At 56.7% G+C, this 26,129-nt stretch overlaps 1 protein-coding gene across 1 annotated transcript in view; it reads right to left on the bottom strand.

Moving 5' to 3' along the window:
* Window positions 1–26,129, bottom strand: part of KCNMA1 (potassium calcium-activated channel subfamily M alpha 1) — a 657,488-nt gene that overhangs the window by 223,693 nt on the left and 407,666 nt on the right. Inside the window, exon 8 of the mRNA XM_048504456.1 lies at window positions 17,370–17,461. Within this exon, the coding sequence (XP_048360413.1) occupies window positions 17,370–17,461 (92 nt within the window). The remainder of the gene's footprint in view (window positions 1–17,369; window positions 17,462–26,129) is intronic.

The raw sequence follows: 26,129 nt of genomic DNA, 5'->3' as shown, positions 1-26,129 counted from the left end.
GTAGATCTATTTGTAGATTACTGCCGCTATGAGAAATTCAAAGGCAATTTACTAAAGACTGGGGTAAAAGGGGGACAGAAAGATCAAATTGTATTTCGGACTCCAACCAGGATGCCTAATGAATCCCAGGTGGCCTGTCCGTTTGTATTATCTGTTCGTCTGTCCGTTTACTTTGTCTCTTCGTGGTTCTTTTTTATGTCTGGGAAATAAAGCTATCATGTCTCATGTTTCCTTCTGGAAGGACTCTCTAACAGATTATCCCTCTGATGATATGTTGATTATTTGCTGGTTTCAAGGCATATACATTAAAGAAATCTGAAGAAAACTCCAAGAAGTGGAGAGATTTGTGAGCAAAGGGAAACCAGAGGGCTTTAACTATTTTTAAAAGCACGGGACTGAGGCCTGGTTGAAGGGCAGGGCTTTTAGACCTAAGCTTAAAACTGGCATATCTGAAAAAGCAAACTACAGACCTTTCATTGTGGCTCAAAAGTCAAGGAGGCCCAGCTATTCAGACCACAATATGGTCCTCTGTGTCAATTTAGAAATACAGTGAAAACATTGCTACCCTGACTCACGGGATTGGATTTATAGGATGAGATTGCATGCATGGTTGGGGGCGGGGGGCTCAGAAGAGAAGAAACCCTTCGTGGGTAAGTAACCAATGGTTGTTCTATGTATTGTCGAAGGCTTTCACAGCCGGAATCACTGGGGTGCTGTGTGGTTTCCGGGCTGTCTGGCCGTGTTCTAGCAGCATTCTCTCCTGACGCTTTAAGCCTGCTTCTGTGACGTGGCTAGCCTCCTTCAGAGGATCTGCTAGTAGGAATGTAAGAGAAAGGCAAGTGGAGTATATATATATACTGTATGAGGTCAAAAGTGAGGCCCTCTGAGATAGAGTAGCCTGGTATGTGAGTCACAAAGAAGTCTGTAGCCTGGGAGTAACAATGAAGATAGCAAGGTCACTAGGTGAATGGATCTGAATAATAGAAGCTTCCTGGTCTTTGTTTCCTTTGATTGGATATTGTCTATAGTTTGTCCTGTGTTTGTGTGGAGCTGATTTGTCCTCGTCTTCTGATTCTAGAGTTTTTCAACACTGGCAGCCAAATTCTGTTCATTTTCATGGTTTCCTTCCCTTCCTGCTGAAGTTGTCCATGCTTCTTGTGAATTCTAAATGAAAGCTTCCTCTGGGTAGTCTGATCTAGTGGTTGACAGAGTGGTCCAGAATTTCTGTGTTTTCAAATAATATTCTGTGTCCAGGTTGGTTTACCAAGTGTTCTGCTACTGCTGATTTTTCTGGCTGAAATAGTCTGCAGTTAAAGTTAATAGTCTGCAATTAAAGAACACGAAAGGCACTGCAGACTATTTCAGCCAGAAAAATCAGCAAAACCACACAGCACCCCAATGGTTGTTCTCTTTCTGAGCTGGAGAGCATCTTGCAGGACCCCTCAAAGCAGTATCCCCATTACATGGGTGGGTCATTGTCTTGAAAGGTTTCACTATGTTGCAGGACCACAGCTGAAGGCCATATCTGCTGGACTGTAGATGTTAATTTTATAATGTCTTATGGGGCCAATAGCGTGGACCGTGTGTCAGCCTTGCAAATTTCCTCCCCTGCTGCATTTTTGGTGAACGTTGTCTTAGCTGCAGCCCCTCTGAACAAGCGATCTGTTATTCCAGGTGGAGGTTCCAGTCTTTGGGCACCGCATATGAGAGCAAGCGTGGCATAGTGGTTAAGATCAGGTGGACTCTCATCTGGAAAACTGGGTTTGATTCCCAGCTCTGCCGCTTGAGCTGTGCAGGTTTATCTGGTGAATCAGATTAGCTTGTGCACTCCAACACATGCCAGCTGGGTGACCTTAGGCTAGTCACAGTTCTTTGGAGCTCTCTCAGCCCCACCCACCTCACAGGGTGTTTGTTGTGGTGGGGGGAGGGCAAGGAGATTGTCAGCCCCTTTGAGTCTCCTGCAGGAGAGAAAGGGGGGATATAAATCCAAAACTCTTCCTCTTCCTCTTCCTCTTCCTCTTTCCTCTTCCTCTTCCTCTTCCTCTTCCCTCTTCCTCCTTCCTCCTCCTTTTCCTTTCTTTTTCTTTTCTTTCTTTCTTTTTCTTTTCTTTCTTTTTCTTTTTTTCTTTTTCTTTTCTTTTCTTCTTCTTCTTCTTCTTCTTCTTCTTCTTCTTCTTCTTCTTCTTCTTCTTCTTCTTCTTCTTCTTCTTCTTCTTCTCTGTTGCAGCATATTTTGGTGCAGAGGAATCTCCAGAGGTTGTAGTGGTGTCATTTGTTGAAGTGTGGAACACCATAGATGCCAGGGTCAATAGGGAAATGTCACGATTACCTTGGCTTGTAGATCTACTATTCTTCTCAGAAGTTTTTGAAGGACCGGTGACAGCAGGAAGTCATAGAGAAACCCCAATAGGATATCAAGGCATCTGGAGCTTCCGCATAGGGGTGCGTGAACCGGGTGAAATGATGCCATCTGAAAGTTGGATGGAGAGCTAGAGAAGCCCACTGTTGGTCTGCCCAGGTGCTGGGTGACCCAAAGGAGGAGTTATTTCTTGAGCTTCCATTCACTTTCCTGGATTTTCTGGCGACTGAGCCAGTCTACCTGAGGGTTGACCACCTCCCTCACATGTTCTGCTTGCCACAAGAGGGGATTCTTCTCCACCCAAGATGGGATTTTTTTTTACCGCTTTTCTGTGAAAGGTTGATGAACAGGAACCCCATTGGTGGTGGATACATGCCTTTGGGGCAATGTCCATCCATATTAAAATGTGGGTCCCTCTGATCTTTTGATCAAAGGTCAAAAGTGCAGGACACATTGCTTTGATCTCCAATCTGTTGCTTCTTTGAGAGACCAATGACTCTCAACTGTGCCCCCTCCCCCCAAATTTGGAGAGATTTGCATCTATGAACACTTGTATCTGGAGTTGGATCTAGTAAAACCTCCCTGGAGGATGTTTTTTGAGTTCGTCCACCAGTCTAGGCTGAGAGCTTGACCTGATGTAGACTCTCTGCTATTGATCTCAAGGTCTCCAAGCAAAATAGCCTTAGCCTGTTGATGTACTTGAGATTGAGGACCACCCTACAATCCCCATTTCTTTGGGGCATGGTAAGAAATACTGAGTAGATGCCTTTCTCCTCTTTCTGAGGATGGAACAGGTTTGACTGCTTGAATCTCCAGGAAGTGCTGAACAGCTGCGATAGTTCTCAGCGTCTTGCTCAGGTTGTGTGAGTGGAGAAAAGCTACCAAGTGATCTGGAGGGAGGCAAGTCAATTCTGTGGTGTACCCTGAGGAGACCACCTTGATGGGCCAACTGTCCACCTGTGATTTGATCCAGGCAGCTTTGGAGTGGACCACCTTGATGGGCCAACTGTCTGCCTGTGATTTGATCCAGGCAGCTTTGGAGTGGACCACCTTGATGGGCCAACTGTCTGCCTGTGATTTGATCCAGGCAGCTTTGGAGTGGACCACCTTGATGGGCCAAACTGTCCACCTGTGATTTGATCCAGGCAGCTTTGGAGTGGACCACCTTGATGGGCCAACTGTCCACCTGTGATTTGATCCAGGCAGCTTTGGAGTGGACACACTGGTCCAAGGGCTGAGTCATGCTTTATTGGACCTAGTGTCCCAGTGGGCCCTGTTATATCTAGAGGAGAAGTTTTGACCATTCTAACCTCTGTTAAACTGTTGCTTTGACAGGTACCAGTTGCCCCATTTGGTGTCCTGATGAAACCTCTGGGAGCGAAAAGAAGAGGTTCTGGGTGGTTGTCTATCCAAACACTTGAGGTTCCCAAGCATAGCTTTAGACTTGTCCTTAGCTTCTACAAGGATCTTAATTGGGGAGTCGCTGAAGAGACTTTTAATTTGGAAGGGATACGAAGATGCTACGATCTTCCAGTAGCATCAGCCTGCCATACATTTTATGTTATATTATGTTTATTGTTGTACACCGCCCGGAGCCCCTCGGGGATAGGGCAGTATAAAAATCTAATTAATATCAATATCAATATCAATATCAATATTAATATTGATAATATTAATAATAATAATTATTATTATTATTATTATTATTATTATTATTAATAATAATAATAATAATAATAATAATAATAACAATAATAATAATAACAATACTACTACCACACACACACACACACACATAATAATACACATTAATAATATGGAAGCCAAATACTGTCCGTTGACACCATTGCTGAAAAGATGAAAAGATGAGTGCATCCAGAAATGCATCTGCTGAGAAGGCAGAGGCTTTAAGGAGACAGTTGGCACCTTCGTGTAATCGCCGGTTGCTCTTGGGCAACAGCTAAACTATCTACCAAGCCCATGTCAGGACCAAGCCTGTCAGTGCCCAGATGTCTTGCTGTGTGGAAATTGCAAATGTTTCCTGTAAATGCTTTCCTGTTTCCATCTCCCCTCCCTGGCAATTCCCTGGTGCCAGCCCATCTACAAAGAGGTGTGAAAGGTTCCCAGGTTCTTTGAAGCTCTGTAGTGCAAATGTTGTAGAAATTGTAAGGCACATTTGGTGTGGGACAAATGGGGGGGGTTGAAGAATATAATCTCTGGATCTAAGCTGGAGAGCTTAGATTCAGCTTTCTTTGTTACTCTATGCGTTGTAGAAATAAACTGCTTTAGGACTTTCCTACGGTCTCTGTTATTTCCACATTCGAGAGCCTGACAGCCCACACTATAGCTGCCCTGGAACGGACAGAGGAAGTGGCAAAAGCCCAAATGGCTTCATGAGCCTTCTTAAGAGGCTTGTCCGGTGTGCTCGTCTAGGCTGTCCTCAGTAGCGCGGCCACAAGTGGCACCTGCAATAATTCACCCACATAGGCTGGTAAGGCATATAATTTCTTAATGAAATTAGGAAGCTGCCAGTTTTCCATGGCTTGGCCCATCCCACCCAAAATTGGAGAAAGGGAAACACTTTCTTTTTGATGTCCTTGTATGTTGAACAGAAGAAGAGGAGGAGGAGGAGGAAGAGAAGGAAAAGTTGGATTTAAATCCCCCCTTTCTCTCCTGTAAGGAAGATGATGAAGAAGAAGAGTTTGGATTTATATCCCCCCTTTCTCTCCTGCAGGAGACTCAAAGGGGCTTACAATCTCCTTGCCCTTCCCCCCTCACAACAAACACCCTGTGAGGTGAGAGATCTCAGAAGAACTGTGACTAGCCCAAGGTCACCCAGCTGGCGTGTGTGGGAGTGTACAGGCTAATCTGAATTCCCCAGATAAGCCTCCACAGCTCAGGCGGCAGAGCTGGGAATCAAACCCGGTTCCTCCAGATTAGATACACGAGCTCTTAACCTCCTACGCCACTGCTGCTCCTGAGACTGAAAGGGGCTGACAAACTCCTTTTCCTTCCCCCTTCTACCAGGTAGGTGGGACTGAGAGAGCTCTAAAGAACTGTAACTAGCCCAAGGTTACCCAGCTGGTATGTGTTGGAGTGCACAAGCTAATCTAGTTCACCAGATAAACCTCCACAGCTCAAGTGGCAGAACGGGGAATCAAAACCGGTTCTCCAGATTAGAGTGCACCTGCTCTTAACCACTACACCTCGCTGGCTCTCTAGCAGCTGACCATCACTTTCCCTTCCTTTCCCTCCAAACTGGACCTTGCGAGGTAGGTGGGGCTGAGAGAGCTCTGAGAGAACTGTGACTGGCCCAAGGTCACCCAGCAGGCTGCATGTTGGAGGAGTGGGGAAACAAATCTGGTTCTCCAGATCAAGGTCTGTCTAACCACTAAACCATACTGGTTCTCAGCAACAAATGCCATTGCTAGTCAAATTATCAGCCGCTGTGTCACGACTCTGGACTTCCTCGGTGGTCTCCCCTCCAAGTCCTAACCTGGGCCAACCCTGCTTAGCTTTTGAGATCTGATGGAATCAGGCTTATCATCCTGGGTTTCAAAGCCCCATCACATTTCCCTGAAAGGCACTGCCTTCAACAGATATGGGTCTGTGGTCTCCTCTGTCATCGAAAATACGAAGGAGAAAACTGTCAAACTCCAGTTTTCTTTAGAGGTACCCTGCCAACGACATGGTTCCCAAACACATCTTTGGCATTCAAACAATGCTATTTATTACGCATTTGCCAATACACAACCGTATTTTCATCCCTTTGGATATTCTTTAAAACAAAGGAGGAGCCACTACTTAAATTCCATAAATAATTACCAATGACCGTGACAGTCTTATCAGGAAAGTTCACGGCAGGTAATGTAAAGAAGACAGATAAAAGTATAAGGCTATAAAATATACAGAAGCTTAAGCTAAAATAAACCCCCTGCCAAATCAAACACAAAGTCCAGGCTGCTTCAAGAAAATTCTCTGACTGAGCCAGTGGGAAAGTCTGGTGAGACTATGACCCACCAGTACAGAACTCCCTATGCATTTCCACCACTCAGACTCAAGGCATGATGGGTATCTTCCAGAATAATCCTCCTGACGCCTGTGCTAAAACAAACCTGTACTACCCACCTCCTTTCATTTCAGCCACTATACCCGTGGTGGCGAACCTTTGGCACTCCAGATGTTATGGACTACAATTCCCATCAGCCCCTGCCAGCATGGCCAATTGGCCATGCTGGCAGGGGCTGATGGAAATTGTAGTCCATAACATCAGGAGTGCCAAAGGTTCGCCACCACTGCACTATACCAACAAAGGCAGGAAGACCCCCAGAAAGCTTGGGGTGGGGGGAGGAAGAGAACCTACCAGGTGGGGAACCACTTCAACTCTTACCCTCTAAACGTCGCTACAGAGCACTGCACACCAAGACAACTAGACATAAGAACAGTTTTTTCCCGAATGCCATCACTCTGTTAAACAAATAATTTCCTCGATAATGTTAAACTATTTATTATATATTTATTATATAATTACTGCACTACTTTTTTCATCATTCTTATTACCCATCTCCTCCCACTTATGACTGTATGACTATAGCCTGTGCTGACATTTCATTTTAATTCATTTTATTTTATGATTTTACATTTTATGGTTTTGTTACTATTGATTGTTTCCTGATTGCTTACTAGACCTATATGACAATCATTAAGTGTTGTACCTTATGATTCTTGACAAATGTATTTTTCTTTTATGTACACTGAGAGCATATGCACCGGAGACAAATTCCTTGTGTGTCCAATCACACTTGGCCAATAAAGATTCTATTCTATTCTATTCCAGGTGGGGAACCTTCCAGATGTGGCCTTTCACCAGGGAGGCAGACCCACAAATGGCCAGTCTTCCAAGGTCAGGCTTTCCCAAGACTGCCATTGTGACATCAGCAGCCAAGATTTCCCAAGACTGCCATTGTGGGTAAAGCAGCCAATGGACCAATCATTTCTCTCTGCCTTCACACATATTTGCATTGCTCTTCCCACCCACCCCCACCCCCAAATGACAGCATGACATATGTCAAATCTTTCATCACGGAATTTTTAGCATGCCACACACATGGTCAGCATCCTGCTCTCTGTTAATCACAACACTTGCTTCACATTTATTTATTTATTTGTCTGTCTGTCTGTCTGTCTGTCTGTCTGTCTGTCTGTTTGTTTGTTTGTTTATTTATTTATTTATTAGGTTTATATACCGCCCTCCCCCGGAGGGCTCAGGGCGGTGAACAACATATAAATAGAGCACATATATCAGATTAAAATCCGTTAAATATAGTTAATACAGGCTCTAATAAATATAAACCCTACCCCGTTAAAATGCAGCATTAAAATCAACATAAAAGATGGCACCTACGATCAATTCCCTCAAAAACCCAAAATTAGTAGGCTGTACTCCATATATATGAGTGTTATATACTTATTATGCATTTTCTTCATTTATATCCTGCCACAGAGACCCAAAGCGGATTTGTTGGTATTTTGCAGGAGTCTGTCACACTTCAAACATGAAGGGGTTAACTGTGTGCATGCTAATTAGCTACTGAGGTCAGAGTTTTATGGCCGGTCCACTGATTAAGCTATTGGTCAGTTTGTCCGGCATTGGTAACATGCCACGAGTCACGTAAGCAAAAGTTATAAAGTATAGTCTGTTTCTTTGATAAGACACACACGAAGCTTTGCCCATTGCCCGAGGAAGTGGCCATCACCATGTGAGACCACAAGGTCGAACTATGGAACCAAGTTAGTGCTAGCATCGAAAGTTGTTCTTTATTTTCTTCCATACAACCCTCCCTAATAGGGCAGGAAGCCCAGTGGCTTTCTCTTGCTATCTTCTGCCAACCTTGGGGCGCCTTAGCTCCAAAGCCTGCTTTTCATAAACTCTTGGGAAAACAGGAGGGGGGTTCTTTACGGGGGATAAAAGAAACTGTGAATGCCAGCTTCATGGGAGCAGCAGTGGCGTAGTGGCTAAGAGCCGTGGCTAAGAGCAGGTGCACTCTGATCTGGAGGAACCGGGTTTGATTCCCAGCTCTGCCACTTGAGTTGTGGAGGCTTATCTGGGGAATTCAGATTAGCCTGTGCATTCCCACACATGCCAGCTGGGTGACCTTGGGCTAGTCACAGTTCTTCTGAGCTCTCTCAGCCCCACCCACTTCACAGGGTATTTGTTGTGAGGGGGGAAGGGCAAGGAGATTATAAGCCCCTTTGAGACTCCTGCAGGAGAGAAAGGGGGGATATAAATCCAAACTCCTCCTCCTACTCCTCCTACTCCTCCTCTTCTTCTTCTTCTTCTTCTTCTTCTTCTTCTTCTTCTTCTTCTTCTTCTTCTTCTTCTTCTTCTTCTTCTTCATCATCATCATCAAAACTGGCTTGGCCAAGCGTGATGCTTCAATGCCTATTCAATTAATGCTACCGATCAAAACTTCACAGTCCATTTATTGGATTAAGGTGGTGAGACCTAACACAGTGGCTGCCATAGCAAAAAATTTAAAAATCGCCACAGCCAATGGAATGTCCGATGGCCAATTAGAAGCCTTGTGGGGCAAAACACACCCCTGGCCCCAAACACTTTCTTAACACACTTGAGCACCAGGGAAAGTGTTGGTAGATGCCGCTCTCTTTCTCACAATACTAAAACCAGGGGGCATCCATTGAAAATGCTGGGGGGGGGGAGAATTAGGACTAATAAAAGAAAACATTTCTTCACGCAACGCGTGATTGGTGTTTGGAATATGCTGCCACAGGAGGGGGTGATGGCCACTAACCTGGATAGCTTTAAAAGGGGTTTGGACAGATTTATGGAGGAGAAGTCGATCTATGGCTACCAGTCTTGATCCTCCTTGATCTGAGATTGCAAAGGCTTTAGCAGACCAGGTGCTCAGGAGCAGCAGCAGCCGCAGAAGGCCATTGCTTTCACACCCTGCATGTGAGCTCCCAAAGGCACCTGGTGGGCCACTGTGAGTAGCAGAGTGCTGGACTAGATGGACTCTGGTCTGATCCAGCAGGCTCCTTCTTATGTTCTTATGCCACGGTGCCCCCGAGAGGCATGTTGGGGACCCCTGAATCAGAACTACGTCTATAGAGCTTTCCTTGTTCCAGGTGCACACTCTTTTTATTCTGCATTTATACAGAATTAGTGAAACTGGGATTGCACGTTCACATCATGATTCCATTAACATTGTAATGTTATGCTCTTCTATTGTGCTGATGCACTCATATCGTAGTGCAAAATGGAATTTTGATAGGACTCTGGAAACAGATTCAGGTTTATTTGGGGGCATTTTGATGTATTCAGTATGCAACAACCCCCATTAATAAGAGATGTGGTCTGAAACAACAGCAGCTTCACCTGTGTCAATTCTGAAATTGATTTTAGAAGAATTCGTGGAGAAGCTGGCAGGTGAGCAAAGCACAACAAAGAGGAGAACTAAAAGGGGGAAATCCAACCGTCCTTTAGTGCCTTCTACTGCACGACAATGTAAATATATTATTTAAATACTACATATACGCAAAAGATCTCCGTGAATGTTCCTTCCTGGGAGACAGAAATGCAAACACTATTCTAAGACCCCTTTGTAAGTCGGGGTGCTGTATTTTCTATAACACTCCCCTTTGTAAGTCGGGGTGCTGTATTTTCTATAACACTCCCCTTTGTAAGTCGGGGTGCTGTATTTTCTATAACGCTCCCCTTTGTAAGTCGGGGTGCTGTATTTTCTATAATGCTCCCCTTTGTAAGTCGGGCTGCTGTGTTTTCTATAGCACTTCCCTTCGTAAGTCAGGCTGCTGTATTTTCCATGCCCTAAGAACCCCGTTCAAAGGAGAGCCATAATGCTCGCCAGGTTTAATGTTATGCCTTCTGCCTTGTTGCATGGCAGATTTAATAAGCAAGAAAAGGCTAAAAGATTGTGCCCATGTAACAACGGCTCAGTTGAATCTCTGGCCCACCAATTACTACACTGTCTCAGATTCAAGGAAATCAGATCCAAGTATGTGAATCTTACTCCTTTACATTTACCCCATCTCCCCGATTAAATTAGATTACACTACTTGTTGGACAACCCTGATCCTTCTCTCTGTATGATAGTGGCAGACTTTCTCCTGGAAATTACCAAATGCCAGTAGATTTCCTTCGATCTAACATTTATTTCCTGTTTTGTATATGCTTTTTAATCCGTTTTTATTATTGTTGTACTGTTGTCTATGCCAATAAAGGCTTGCTTGCTTGCTTGTACTTCCTGGGAGACAGAAATGCAAACACTATTCTAAGACACTGAACAACGTCTTTCAGCAAATGTTTAGTGGCTCCAATGTTTGGAAATGCATTCAACTTTATCTGGAAACTTTTTGACATTAGCAATTGCAGAACTGCAGTTTCTCATTAGGTTTCCTGCCAGAAACTTTGTGGAGTCACTCAGCTAAAGACCTCATATTGCTAATTACTACCACATGCCTCCTATCCCGAGCAACGGAGAACTGATTGCTTCTGACAACCCATTTTCTCAATGCTGAATTCCAAAGGAAAACTAAAATTTTGGCCAAACATAACATTTCATCAATCTTGTTCTACTGACTGCAAAACCAATATCAAACATTGCATGCTAATGGTTTTTTACTTTGCCGTTCCTAAGTTTATACGCCCTGATGAAAGATGTACGTGAGGAAAGGGCTTCTCCAAAGTACTTAGAAATTAGCTTTCTGAACCAGGAAACGATGCATAAAGTTAAATCGAACAGGCTGTGCACTGATGATGGGGCTCAGCTACAGCCAACAAAATATACAGGCGAGCAGAAACAGAAGGACAGACACAAATGGCATATTTTTAAAAGTCTAAAGAAAACTCCAGATATTCAATTGCATTAAGTAAGCCCCAAAGCTCCCAGAAAAACCTGAAGTTAGGTGTTGGGGTAATCTAGAACTGGGGACTTGGAGGATCGGGTCTAAGTTTAGGGACTTAGCGGGAGAAGATCTTGTCTACTTGACTGACTTCTTGCAAATAGTATTTGCTGGGGCCAAATCACTAAAGTGTATTTTTCTAATCCTGTTACATCAAAGGATTTCATTGACCGTTATGTAATGACAAGGCCCATGCTGAGGAATGAATCTGTTTAGCAGTAAAAACAGAACTCTGCCTCAATCCCTGGCTAACTTTGAGGGAGACGCAATTTTTTAAAATGGAAAGTGTTGAACTAAACAAGTTTAACCTTGAGTGGCGAGAGCCAAAATAGCCACATGACCCAGTGAAAGTTAATTGTAACTTCAGTTCTACTGCAAGTAACAGGATTGTGTCACAACTAACTTGTGAGCTGAGCTCCTTCTTGCTATTTTCAGTGGAACTTAGGCCCTTTCCACACGGGCCTTTAACAGCACCCTGGGGACGGCAAAAACGCCGTCCCCAGGGAGCTGTTCGCATGGGGGGCGCAGCTGCATCGCAGCCACGCCGCCCTCGCGCCTCCCCAGCAGCACAAAGCCACTGTTTCCCGACCTCGCTTCCCCAGCGAGGTTTTTGTGAAACAGCAGCTTCCAGCCGCTGCTGTGCGAACAGCAGCAGCTGGAAGGCGCCATTCCCCCTCCCCTTCCCAGATGCCTTACCGTGTCCTCCGGCCTCCGGCGCGTCGCACAGGCCAGGGGACACCCCCCCCTGCCCTGCGACTTCTGAGCTGTCACGCAGGGCAGGGGGCGTGTCCCCTGGCCTGTGCGACGTGCCGGAGGACACGGTAAGGTGTCTGGGGGACGGCGCAGCCTGTGCAGATGCTGCGCCATCCTCCCCGTCGCAACCGGGACCGTTTGTGCGAACGGTCCCAGGGGGGTTGGGTCGGCGTCATGTACGCCGACCCAACCCCCATTGTGGCCGAGCGGAAGCGGCCCTATAGCAACTCTACAAATTACACAGGAAGAGGGAAAAGTAACTTTCTCGACAGGAGGCTGCAAGTTGGGGTGCTGTATTTTCTATAACACTCCCCTTTGTAAGTTGGGGTGCTGTGTTTTCTATAACACTTTGTAAGTCGGGCTGATGTTTTCTATAACACTTCCCTTTGTAAGTCAGGCTGCTGTATTTTCCATGTTCTAAGAAACCATCAGTTGCTTCCCATGGATCCATGATATGGACACTAGAGCTTCAAGCAAAAATACAGTTCCAGCAGCACCTTCAGAGGTCAACAAGATTTTGGGGGGTAGGACCTTTGGAGAGCACCACTACTCAAGAGCATGCATGGTTCTTCAAGCACAAATGTTGCTACTCAAAGGCCCGTCCCACACGGGCCAAAAACAGTGACCCAGGCAGGGTAAAAACACCGTTCGCACAGCTGCCATGTCTGCAATGAGGCAGCACCGTGTCTTTCCCCCCACAACTAGCAGAGAAACGCTGTTTTCAAAACTCGCACAATGAGCAAGTTTTTTCAAAAACAGGGTTGTGCAACCGGCACTGAATCAGGGGCGGCGCTTTTCAGCGCGTCCATTTTTTCCAACACTTACCTTCTCTTCCCTGCGCAGCTCCGTGGGGACATGCCTCCTGGCCTCCAACTCCCGAGGCGTTGCCATGGCCACGGGGGTGTGCCCCCTGGTCCCCACGGAGCTGCGCAGGGAAGGGAAGTTGAATAACAAAATTGAGGCGCCACCGTATGAGGGTGCCTCTGTGGGCTGCAGCAGCTCCAGGGGCCGCCTACAAGGAAGCAGGCAAATGGTTCTGGGGCTCCACCAGTATAATTTATACTGGAGTGCAGCTGCTTCCCTGGCCCGTGCAGAATGGGCCAAAGAGAATCAGAACCAAGATTAAAATGTTAATCTGAGTTTTTTCCGTTTTGGCTCTCAGGTTTTCTGTCTGTGACAACTGCCTTTCTTGGCAAAAAACCCAGACAATTATGAAACGCGCTGGGATCTGTCCCATACATTTCAGTGGAAACTATAGAAGTACTATCTGAATACATGCTAGTGGTCGGAAGAAATTCAAAGAGGATAGGGAGGGTAGAGGCCACAGTGCCCACGTCCTGTAGTGTGAGTGCCAAACAGAACAGTAGAAAATACTCATTGGGAAACAGGCAGAACTAAATTTCTTTTTGGAACCTGACCATATTGGAGACGAAATTCTGTGACTCCAACACTGTTTTAATGATATTGCCTAGCAAATATTGTACAGTTGATGTTTCCGGAGCAGAAAGACAACATATTGAAAGCTGATGGCTAGAATGGTTGTTTTTCTATGGCCTGTGAATGGAATTTTTAAATTCATTTTTTAGTTAGGACTGGCAAAGGACATTGAGTTTCCAAGCTCTTTCCAACTTTTCCCCTCTATGAAATGGTAATACACCAACTGAACACAAAATGTGACAGGAAGACAGAGTGAAATTACATCAGGGAACAAGTAGGTTCCATGCAACATACCCTGCAACTCCGTGACCTTGATAGTATTTCAGTCCAGATAAATGACAATTATGCAGGGAGATTTAATTAGTATTGCTCATGCCTTAACAGGTAACTTTTGCTGCCAGTCAAAAAGAAAATGACTTTTGCCAGAACGTAGCACAAAAGTAAGGTTTGCCTTTCTTGTATTTATAACACTGGTTCTGTTTCGGAGAAGGAGGCAAGACACGGCCTGGTTCTCAAATAAACCCTAGCCAAACCACTGACAAACCTCCAGAGACTGGAATGCAACATTTGGTCCAGCAGGGTCACATCAAAGGTGTCTAAATAAAAACTTAGGTTGCAAAGAGATCTGAATGAGAGAAAAGCGGCTTCTGACACTATTTTTATCAACATGTAACGGTGTGGGGATCCAGTAATTCTCCACATAGCCTTCCTCCAGCCTAAGCCAACTTCATCAACTTCGATCTCCTTTGGAATTTACAAAGAAAGATGAGGTGTAAATGTTTTAAGAATCAAACCAAGTTTGCTCAACAGAGCCTTTGGACAGTGGTAGGATCCACCTCTCTCTCACCAAGTCATAAGAACAAGCCAGCTGGATCAGACCAGAGTCCATCTAGTCCAGCTCTCTGCTACTCGCAGTGGCCCACCAGGGGCCTTTGGGAGCTCACATGCAGGATGTGAAAGCAATGGCCTTCTGCAGCTGTTGTTCCCGATCACCTGGTCTGTTAAGGCATTTGCAATCTCAGATCAAGGAGGATCAAGATTGGTAGCCATAAATCGACTTCTCCTCCATAAATCTGTCCAAGCCCCTTTGAAAGCTGTCCAGGTTAGTGGCCATCACCACCTCCTGTGGCAGCATATTCCAAACACCAATCACACATTGCGTGAAGAAGTGTTTCCTTTTATTAGTCCTAATTCTTCCCCCCAGCATTTTCAATGTATGCCCCCTGGTTCTAGTATTGTGAGAAAGAGAAAAAAATTTCTCTCTGTCAACATTTTGTACCCTGTGCATAATTTTATAGACTTCAATCATATCCCCCCTCAGACGTCTCCTCTCCAAACTAAAGAGTCCCAAACGCTGCAGCCTCTCCTCATAGGAGAGTCATTTGAATATTGTTTTATGTCAATGTTGCTAATAAGACATGTCCACAAAGCCAAAACATTCAGCTGTAGAAGGCCCTGGATTGCCAGGTGCAAACGATATTGCCTCAAGGCAGGATCACGCTTTTCAAGGTCACAAGAACACAGGAAGCTTTCTGACCCTGAACCCATCCATCAGTCCATCAGGATCTGTTCCCTCTGACAAGTGCTCTCTGGTGTCTCAGGAAGAGATCTGTCACATTGGTGGATTCCGCACAGCATAAATAAAACATCTTTAGGACGTTATGAAAAGATCCGTTTGGGGATTTCGTGTTCCCACAGCATGGGAGAACACAAGCGCTATCAGCCAAAATGGATCTTTCCTCCCACCTGCTGCAGGGAACTCTTGCCAGTTTCGCTGTGGTGCCCACCATTTTGTGTGCTGCAGCAGATTTCCCTTGGAGATGCCCCACAGAGGTTTCCTCTGCTTGTAGTTCATCCGTGCACAATTTTGCTGTCAAAACTAGACAAATGAAGTTTGTTTAGCCTAGTGATCCTGTGCATGAGTCATTTTTCCTTTTTGTTTTGTTTTGAGGGGGCTGTTTGCGATGCTACGGCAACACAAATATTCGCATATTGCAGCTTCTCTAGCCATGTTGCAACAGCTTTGCAGACAGCCCCCTCAAAACAAAACAAAAGGGGAAATGACACATGTGAGGGACCGCTGGGCAAAACAAACTTTATTCATCTACTTTTGACAGCAAAATAACAAACGAATGAGCTGCAAGCAGAGGGAACATCCGTGGGGAACCTCCATGGAGAATCTCCTGCAGCACACAAAATGGTGAGTGCGAGTGGTAGAAACAAAAGCAAGAGGTTTGGGCAGGAGAAATAATGTGTTTCCTGCCTGCTGGTGCTCGCTCAGCAGGCAGGAACCATCATCTGGGTTGGGGTAGGGGGGGAAGTAGCAATCTAAACCTGCAATCTTTGAGAAACCTGGGTGATGAGGACTATAAGGAGCTGAACTCGTTTTGAGAAGAGAGCTGTGTTAAGTTCTTCCCCAAAATGCTATACATATAACAGTGATGGCGAACCTTTTTGAGACCGAGTGCCCAAATTGCAACCCAAAACCCACTTGTTTATCGCAAAGGGCCAACACAGCAATTTAACCATAATACTGAGGTTTTAGTTTAGAAAAAAATGGCTGGCTCCCTCTTCCTCCTCCAGCCTGCTCTAGCCTCCAGCAAGTCCCGCGAGCACCACTCTGTGCCTCTCTAGCATCTCTGCCTCCTCTGCACCCCCTCCCCCGGGCAGCAGCCACCCGGAGCACAGGCACCAGGCCCGCCAGCCAAGTCCTCCCTACTCACCGCGGTGCACGCACGTTGTGCTCAGTGGCCCAGGCCAGCCTAGATGTGTGTGTGTGGGGGGGTGATTTTCTGCCCCCCACATGATGAACTCTGTGCGCATGCCCACAGAGAGGGCTCTGAGTGCAAGCTCTGGCACCTGTGCCATAGATTTGCCATCACTGACATATAATGTCCCGAGGATGTTGTATTTGTGCTGTGTAGAATCCACCACTGCTTATTGCCTGGTCCTTTTCACTGGAGATGTTGGGCATTGAACCAGGAACTCTTTGTCTGCCACTGAGCCACAACCCCTCCCTCAGAATGGGAAAGGCAACTCAGGCTATGAATTCTCTGTGATGGTGAATCAACGTGTCCATATAGGAACCATACACCCGCTGACATGGATGAGTGCTGTAGCCCCTTTCATGGCGGGGGGCTGTGGTCACACAATCCACGACAGGGGTGAGCACAGCCCTCCAATGGGAACCCCACTTCTCAGAAATGGTGGTTGTATGGGAGCTGTCATAAGTTTGAAACCACATGTTGACTGAACTACGTGCATCATAAGGTCAAGGCTGATAAAAAAGCAGCTACAGAAGCACAGGGAGGGGGGAAGACTTTGATACACCAAACAAACGAGTCCCATAAAGTAACTGCAAAATTAATAATAGCAGGGTTGTCTTCTGGGTTGTACCAACTGAGTTCTAGAGCTGACCATGGAAAATGGGGAAAACCCTTAGTGTACCTTAGTGTGGTCCAGGTCTCCAATGCACCATGTGACTATTTGTAGAAATGGAGGAGACACCTGATGTCAACTGGACACACACACACACACAAACCTACAGAACACTGCCATGTGTCTGTGAGTCAGATGCCACCACCTTGGCGGGACGCTTAAGGTCACACAACCATTCCTGGGCCTTTTTTTCTTCTTCGTTTTTTTTTTTTTTTGCTTTCCATTTTTTTTTAAGACTTACTTTCTGCCTCGGGTTGCGTTAAAAGTCCCGCCGTATTTCTTCCGATTAAGGATGAGAGCAGCAATTTCTGGCACGTAGCGCGCAAACATTGCCTACATGCACGAAATAAAACAAAAAACAAACAAAAAAAGAAAAAAAGAAAATGGCATGCAGAGAGTGTGCTACTGCAGTAGAGGCAGCAGAGCCGCCCGGGATACTTACTTTCTTCCACTAACCGCACTATAGGAACCACCATATTTCTTGCGGTTTCCTATTAACTCTATGATTTCAGGGACGTAGCTGGCAAACATGGCCTAAGGAAGAAGATAGAAGACAGAAGAAAAGACTAAAAAAGAGAGGCCAAAGAAAGGGGGAATGATGAATCTTTTAAAGAAGATATATCGTCTTTAGGATCTGAAAATTTAAAAGACTTAGATCTATAAAGGTTGTTGTTGTTTTAAAAAAGAGCTTTTTTTCCTTCTAAAAAGGGCTTTATAAAATAACAAAAAAAGAAAGTCTGACACAAAAATCGGTCTTGAAAGAGGTACTCGCCTGGGCCAAAGTGTGGGGGAAAGAAAAGGCACGCAAAACAAAACTGAATTTTTTTTAAAAAAAAGAACAAATGTGGTCCAGGGGGCAGCTAACATGATAACTCCCATGGCTACCATTTCCTGAAGGGGGCAAGTGAAAATATTGCAAGATTACAGGCCACCAAAGGAAAAAAACAAAAAACAAAGATGAAGCGAGCCAAAACCCTGAGATATATCAATACTGTGAATGTGAACTAATTTCTAAATGACAGATGGAATGGTTTCCATAAAAACATGATTACACCGGGGGGGCCTTTCTCTTTTTATTTAAGAATGAACATGGTACAACAATAATAATAATTATGTATATATATATAAACGCATATATATATTTACACACATGTATATGTATACACACAAAAAGAGATCATGTGTATATACATATATATATATTTTTAAAAGTTTAGCTTTTAAAAAAGTTGACAAGGACGTGTAAGGACATGTAAAAGAAAAAAGGTGACAAGGAGAAAATAATATATATAAATCTGCCATGTTTTGTCCAACAAACATTTGCCAGGGGCCAGATACCTCTAAGAGCCGCTTCTTGTTTTGTTTGCTTTTCAGTATGGGCACACAAATATTTTGGCGTGCACGCATGTATGGGGACCCTATAACCTATCTAGTATGTACAGCATCCCTTCAGAGAGAGATTTGCACAAGATGCAAAATGCACCAGACTATATCCAGTACTTAAACACCTGTATCTTTCATATGCTGCCTGCTGAGCGAGTTCAGTACTTACCTGACAGAGGGTAAATTTTAGCATGCTGTTTCCGTTTACCGTATATACCGGCGTATAAGACGACTGGGTGTATAAGATGACCCCCCACTTTCCCAGTTAAAATATAGAGCTTGGATTATACTCGCCATATAAGACTACGTACCCGGCGTATAAGACGACCCCAGATTTTACAGATGATTTCCCAGGGTTCAAAAGTAGTCTTATACACCAGTATATACGGTAATAAGTCAAAAACAGAACAGCAGCTATAATATCATTGGCTCTACCAGGAAAAGAAGTTAAAAGCTCCGTTTGGCCAGAGGCTCTCTTCCTCCGATATATGTGTGACCGCACACAAGATGTCTTTGCTTAGCTGGATAAGCACAGCAGGGACGTAAGTTGCTCACCAGTTATCAAATTTGCACCTCAGTTTGCAGCGTGTCATCTTGCACGGCTGCCCTGACCTGGGATGAGAGGGTGTGTGGTTCTACCATTGTCTGGAAAGGGCAAGCGGCTCTTGAGAGGTGATCCGAAGCCACAGTGTTTGTTGGAATATTGGGAAGGAACACAGAGGGGCGGGGGGACTCTTGAAACCGCAACTACTTTTAAAATACTATCATCATCATCAACAACATCAACTTTAAGGCACCGCCACTAATTGTTAGTTTGAAAATAATGGTTGATGATCTTGTTAAATCCCGTGGCCCTTTTCTGAATCTGCATGCATTACTAGATCAACGTATTCTCATTTCCGCTTAAGCAGCGGTCCCTGTAAAACATGATATAAACGCTACATAAGCCGTTTGAAAGTGACTTCGTCAGTTTTCTATAGCTAAGGCTACTGCTAGAGTTGCCAACTTCTGGTTGGGAAAGTCTTGGAGATTTGGGGGTGAATCGTGCCAGCAGCAAGGTTTGGGGAACCAGGGGGGCGGGGATCTCAGCCGCTTTCTAATGCCATAGAGCACAGGTGTCAAACTCGCGGCCCTCCAGATGTTCTGGACTACAGTTCCCATCATGCCCTGCTAGCATCATTGTATATAATCAGAGCACTATCAGTGTACAGTATCCGTTAGGGTTTCTTGTTTACTGCGAGGCATGCTGCCGGTTTGTTCCTTGGTTTCACTGTATATAGCTTGCACCTAAAAGTAAAATCCTTCTTTGGAGTGAAGCTACTGTGTGGTGTGGAGTTATTCTTCAGCCGTGCCAAGCCGTCTTCAACTGCGCTTATCTTACTCTGGTAACGCACCTTTCCGCTGTTAAACCGCCTACTCTGTCAGGTTATGGGCCCAGAGTTTGCCGTTACACGGGTGTAAGGTAGTGCTGAAGAGTGTTGTTGGCGTGAAGTGCACGGGCTGTGTGTGGAACAGAGGCAGTCATGGCGTTTACAGCTACCGCGAGTTTGACACCTATGCCATAGAGCAGTGGTGGCGAACCTTTGGCACTCCAGATGTTATGGACTTGGGGGTGGGGGGGGGGGGGGGTGGGGGGGGGGGGGGGTGGGGGGGGGGGGGGGTGGGGGGGGGGGGGGGTGGGGGGGGGGGGGGGTGGGGGGGGGGGGGGGTGGGGGGGGGGGGGGGTGGGGGGGGGGGGGGGTGGGGGGGGGGGGGGGTGGGGGGGGGGGGGGGTGGGGGGGGGGGGGGGTGGGGGGGGGGGGGGGTGGGGGGGGGGGGGGGTGGGGGGGGGGGGGGGTGGGGGGGGGGGGGGGTGGGGGGGGGGGGGGGTGGGGGGGGGGGGGGGTGGGGGGGGGGGGGGGTGGGGGGGGGGGGGGGTGGGGGGGGGGGGGGGTGGGGGGGGGGGGGGGTGGGGGGGGGGGGGGGTGGGGGGGGGGGGGGGTGGGGGGGGGGGGGGGTGGGGGGGGGGGGGGGTGGGGGGGGGGGGGGGTGGGGGGGGGGGGGGGTGGGGGGGGGGGGGGGTGGGGGGGGGGGGGGGTGGGGGGGGGGGGGGGTGGGGGGGGGGGGGGGTGGGGGGGGGGGGGGGTGGGGGGGGGGGGGGGTGGGGGGGGGGGGGGGTGGGGGGGGGGGGGGGTGGGGGGGGGGGGGGGTGGGGGGGGGGGGGGGTGGGGGGGGGGGGGGGTGGGGGGGGGGGGGGGTGGGGGGGGGGGGGGGTGGGGGGGGGGGGGGGTGGGGGGGGGGGGGGGTGGGGGGGGGGGGGGGTGGGGGGGGGGGGGGGTGGGGGGGGGGGGGGGTGGGGGGGGGGGGGGGTGGGGGGGGGGGGGGGTGGGGGGGGGGGGGGGTGGGGGGGGGGGGGGGTGGGGGGGGGGGGGGGTGGGGGGGGGGGGGGGTGGGGGGGGGGGGGGGTGGGGGGGGGGGGGGGTGGGGGGGGGGGGGGGTGGGGGGGGGGGGGGGTGGGGGGGGGGGGGGGTGGGGGGGGGGGGGGGTGGGGGGGGGGGGGGGTGGGGGGGGGGGGGGGTGGGGGGGGGGGGGGGTGGGGGGGGGGGGGGGTGGGGGGGGGGGGGGGTGGGGGGGGGGGGGGGTGGGGGGGGGGGGGGGTGGGGGGGGGGGGGGGTGGGGGGGGGGGGGGGTGGGGGGGGGGGGGGGTGGGGGGGGGGGGGGGTGGGGGGGGGGGGGGGTGGGGGGGGGGGGGGGTGGGGGGGGGGGGGGGTGGGGGGGGGGGGGGGTGGGGGGGGGGGGGGGTGGGGGGGGGGGGGGGTGGGGGGGGGGGGGGGTGGGGGGGGGGGGGGGTGGGGGGGGGGGGGGGTGGGGGGGGGGGGGGGTGGGGGGGGGGGGGGGTGGGGGGGGGGGGGGGTGGGGGGGGGGGGGGGTGGGGGGGGGGGGGGGTGGGGGGGGGGGGGGGTGGGGGGGGGGGGGGGTGGGGGGGGGGGGGGGTGGGGGGGGGGGGGGGTGGGGGGGGGGGGGGGTGGGGGGGGGGGGGGGTGGGGGGGGGGGGGGGTGGGGGGGGGGGGGGGTGGGGGGGGGGGGGGGTGGGGGGGGGGGGGGGTGGGGGGGGGGGGGGGTGGGGGGGGGGGGGGGTGGGGGGGGGGGGGGGTGGGGGGGGGGGGGGGTGGGGGGGGGGGGGGGTGGGGGGGGGGGGGGGTGGGGGGGGGGGGGGGTGGGGGGGGGGGGGGGTGGGGGGGGGGGGGGGTGGGGGGGGGGGGGGGTGGGGGGGGGGGGGGGTGGGGGGGGGGGGGGGTGGGGGGGGGGGGGGGTGGGGGGGGGGGGGGGTGGGGGGGGGGGGGGGTGGGGGGGGGGGGGGGTGGGGGGGGGGGGGGGTGGGGGGGGGGGGGGGTGGGGGGGGGGGGGGGTGGGGGGGGGGGGGGGTGGGGGGGGGGGGGGGTGGGGGGGGGGGGGGGTGGGGGGGGGGGGGGGTGGGGGGGGGGGGGGGTGGGGGGGGGGGGGGGTGGGGGGGGGGGGGGGTGGGGGGGGGGGGGGGTGGGGGGGGGGGGGGGTGGGGGGGGGGGGGGGTGGGGGGGGGGGGGGGTGGGGGGGGGGGGGGGTGGGGGGGGGGGGGGGTGGGGGGGGGGGGGGGTGGGGGGGGGGGGGGGTGGGGGGGGGGGGGGGTGGGGGGGGGGGGGGGTGGGGGGGGGGGGGGGTGGGGGGGGGGGGGGGTGGGGGGGGGGGGGGGTGGGGGGGGGGGGGGGTGGGGGGGGGGGGGGGTGGGGGGGGGGGGGGGTGGGGGGGGGGGGGGGTGGGGGGGGGGGGGGGTGGGGGGGGGGGGGGGTGGGGGGGGGGGGGGGTGGGGGGGGGGGGGGGTGGGGGGGGGGGGGGGTGGGGGGGGGGGGGGGTGGGGGGGGGGGGGGGTGGGGGGGGGGGGGGGTGGGGGGGGGGGGGGGTGGGGGGGGGGGGGGGTGGGGGGGGGGGGGGGTGGGGGGGGGGGGGGGTGGGGGGGGGGGGGGGTGGGGGGGGGGGGGGGTGGGGGGGGGGGGGGGTGGGGGGGGGGGGGGGTGGGGGGGGGGGGGGGTGGGGGGGGGGGGGGGTGGGGGGGGGGGGGGGTGGGGGGGGGGGGGGGTGGGGGGGGGGGGGGGTGGGGGGGGGGGGGGGTGGGGGGGGGGGGGGGTGGGGGGGGGGGGGGGTGGGGGGGGGGGGGGGTGGGGGGGGGGGGGGGTGGGGGGGGGGGGGGGTGGGGGGGGGGGGGGGTGGGGGGGGGGGGGGGTGGGGGGGGGGGGGGGTGGGGGGGGGGGGGGGTGGGGGGGGGGGGGGGTGGGGGGGGGGGGGGGTGGGGGGGGGGGGGGGTGGGGGGGGGGGGGGGTGGGGGGGGGGGGGGGTGGGGGGGGGGGGGGGTGGGGGGGGGGGGGGGTGGGGGGGGGGGGGGGTGGGGGGGGGGGGGGGTGGGGGGGGGGGGGGGTGGGGGGGGGGGGGGGTGGGGGGGGGGGGGGGTGGGGGGGGGGGGGGGTGGGGGGGGGGGGGGGTGGGGGGGGGGGGGGGTGGGGGGGGGGGGGGGTGGGGGGGGGGGGGGGTGGGGGGGGGGGGGGGTGGGGGGGGGGGGGGGTGGGGGGGGGGGGGGGTGGGGGGGGGGGGGGGTGGGGGGGGGGGGGGGTGGGGGGGGGGGGGGGTGGGGGGGGGGGGGGGTGGGGGGGGGGGGGGGTGGGGGGGGGGGGGGGTGGGGGGGGGGGGGGGTGGGGGGGGGGGGGGGTGGGGGGGGGGGGGGGTGGGGGGGGGGGGGGGTGGGGGGGGGGGGGGGTGGGGGGGGGGGGGGGTGGGGGGGGGGGGGGGTGGGGGGGGGGGGGGGTGGGGGGGGGGGGGGGTGGGGGGGGGGGGGGGTGGGGGGGGGGGGGGGTGGGGGGGGGGGGGGGTGGGGGGGGGGGGGGGTGGGGGGGGGGGGGGGTGGGGGGGGGGGGGGGTGGGGGGGGGGGGGGGTGGGGGGGGGGGGGGGTGGGGGGGGGGGGGGGTGGGGGGGGGGGGGGGTGGGGGGGGGGGGGGGTGGGGGGGGGGGGGGGTGGGGGGGGGGGGGGGTGGGGGGGGGGGGGGGTGGGGGGGGGGGGGGGTGGGGGGGGGGGGGGGTGGGGGGGGGGGGGGGTGGGGGGGGGGGGGGGTGGGGGGGGGGGGGGGTGGGGGGGGGGGGGGGTGGGGGGGGGGGGGGGTGGGGGGGGGGGGGGGTGGGGGGGGGGGGGGGTGGGGGGGGGGGGGGGTGGGGGGGGGGGGGGGTGGGGGGGGGGGGGGGTGGGGGGGGGGGGGGGTGGGGGGGGGGGGGGGTGGGGGGGGGGGGGGGTGGGGGGGGGGGGGGGTGGGGGGGGGGGGGGGTGGGGGGGGGGGGGGGTGGGGGGGGGGGGGGGTGGGGGGGGGGGGGGGTGGGGGGGGGGGGGGGTGGGGGGGGGGGGGGGTGGGGGGGGGGGGGGGTGGGGGGGGGGGGGGGTGGGGGGGGGGGGGGGTGGGGGGGGGGGGGGGTGGGGGGGGGGGGGGGTGGGGGGGGGGGGGGGTGGGGGGGGGGGGGGGTGGGGGGGGGGGGGGGTGGGGGGGGGGGGGGGTGGGGGGGGGGGGGGGTGGGGGGGGGGGGGGGTGGGGGGGGGGGGGGGTGGGGGGGGGGGGGGGTGGGGGGGGGGGGGGGTGGGGGGGGGGGGGGGTGGGGGGGGGGGGGGGTGGGGGGGGGGGGGGGTGGGGGGGGGGGGGGGTGGGGGGGGGGGGGGGTGGGGGGGGGGGGGGGTGGGGGGGGGGGGGGGTGGGGGGGGGGGGGGGTGGGGGGGGGGGGGGGTGGGGGGGGGGGGGGGTGGGGGGGGGGGGGGGTGGGGGGGGGGGGGGGTGGGGGGGGGGGGGGGTGGGGGGGGGGGGGGGTGGGGGGGGGGGGGGGTGGGGGGGGGGGGGGGTGGGGGGGGGGGGGGGTGGGGGGGGGGGGGGGTGGGGGGGGGGGGGGGTGGGGGGGGGGGGGGGTGGGGGGGGGGGGGGGTGGGGGGGGGGGGGGGTGGGGGGGGGGGGGGGTGGGGGGGGGGGGGGGTGGGGGGGGGGGGGGGTGGGGGGGGGGGGGGGTGGGGGGGGGGGGGGGTGGGGGGGGGGGGGGGTGGGGGGGGGGGGGGGTGGGGGGGGGGGGGGGTGGGGGGGGGGGGGGGTGGGGGGGGGGGGGGGTGGGGGGGGGGGGGGGTGGGGGGGGGGGGGGGTGGGGGGGGGGGGGGGTGGGGGGGGGGGGGGGTGGGGGGGGGGGGGGGTGGGGGGGGGGGGGGGTGGGGGGGGGGGGGGGTGGGGGGGGGGGGGGGTGGGGGGGGGGGGGGGTGGGGGGGGGGGGGGGTGGGGGGGGGGGGGGGTGGGGGGGGGGGGGGGTGGGGGGGGGGGGGGGTGGGGGGGGGGGGGGGTGGGGGGGGGGGGGGGTGGGGGGGGGGGGGGGTGGGGGGGGGGGGGGGTGGGGGGGGGGGGGGGTGGGGGGGGGGGGGGGTGGGGGGGGGGGGGGGTGGGGGGGGGGGGGGGTGGGGGGGGGGGGGGGTGGGGGGGGGGGGGGGTGGGGGGGGGGGGGGGTGGGGGGGGGGGGGGGTGGGGGGGGGGGGGGGTGGGGGGGGGGGGGGGTGGGGGGGGGGGGGGGTGGGGGGGGGGGGGGGTGGGGGGGGGGGGGGGTGGGGGGGGGGGGGGGTGGGGGGGGGGGGGGGTGGGGGGGGGGGGGGGTGGGGGGGGGGGGGGGTGGGGGGGGGGGGGGGTGGGGGGGGGGGGGGGTGGGGGGGGGGGGGGGTGGGGGGGGGGGGGGGTGGGGGGGGGGGGGGGTGGGGGGGGGGGGGGGTGGGGGGGGGGGGGGGTGGGGGGGGGGGGGGGTGGGGGGGGGGGGGGGTGGGGGGGGGGGGGGGTGGGGGGGGGGGGGGGTGGGGGGGGGGGGGGGTGGGGGGGGGGGGGGGTGGGGGGGGGGGGGGGTGGGGGGGGGGGGGGGTGGGGGGGGGGGGGGGTGGGGGGGGGGGGGGGTGGGGGGGGGGGGGGGTGGGGGGGGGGGGGGGTGGGGGGGGGGGGGGGTGGGGGGGGGGGGGGGTGGGGGGGGGGGGGGGTGGGGGGGGGGGGGGGTGGGGGGGGGGGGGGGTGGGGGGGGGGGGGGGTGGGGGGGGGGGGGGGTGGGGGGGGGGGGGGGTGGGGGGGGGGGGGGGTGGGGGGGGGGGGGGGTGGGGGGGGGGGGGGGTGGGGGGGGGGGGGGGTGGGGGGGGGGGGGGGTGGGGGGGGGGGGGGGTGGGGGGGGGGGGGGGTGGGGGGGGGGGGGGGTGGGGGGGGGGGGGGGTGGGGGGGGGGGGGGGTGGGGGGGGGGGGGGGTGGGGGGGGGGGGGGGTGGGGGGGGGGGGGGGTGGGGGGGGGGGGGGGTGGGGGGGGGGGGGGGTGGGGGGGGGGGGGGGTGGGGGGGGGGGGGGGTGGGGGGGGGGGGGGGTGGGGGGGGGGGGGGGTGGGGGGGGGGGGGGGTGGGGGGGGGGGGGGGTGGGGGGGGGGGGGGGTGGGGGGGGGGGGGGGTGGGGGGGGGGGGGGGTGGGGGGGGGGGGGGGTGGGGGGGGGGGGGGGTGGGGGGGGGGGGGGGTGGGGGGGGGGGGGGGTGGGGGGGGGGGGGGGTGGGGGGGGGGGGGGGTGGGGGGGGGGGGGGGTGGGGGGGGGGGGGGGTGGGGGGGGGGGGGGGTGGGGGGGGGGGGGGGTGGGGGGGGGGGGGGGTGGGGGGGGGGGGGGGTGGGGGGGGGGGGGGGTGGGGGGGGGGGGGGGTGGGGGGGGGGGGGGGTGGGGGGGGGGGGGGGTGGGGGGGGGGGGGGGTGGGGGGGGGGGGGGGTGGGGGGGGGGGGGGGTGGGGGGGGGGGGG

Source organism: Sphaerodactylus townsendi, linkage group LG07 (assembly GCF_021028975.2).
Source record: "Sphaerodactylus townsendi isolate TG3544 linkage group LG07, MPM_Stown_v2.3, whole genome shotgun sequence".
In the NCBI taxonomy this organism is placed as follows: Eukaryota; Metazoa; Chordata; class Lepidosauria; order Squamata; family Sphaerodactylidae; genus Sphaerodactylus; species Sphaerodactylus townsendi.
This window is presented reverse-complemented; position numbering and strand designations above follow the sequence as displayed.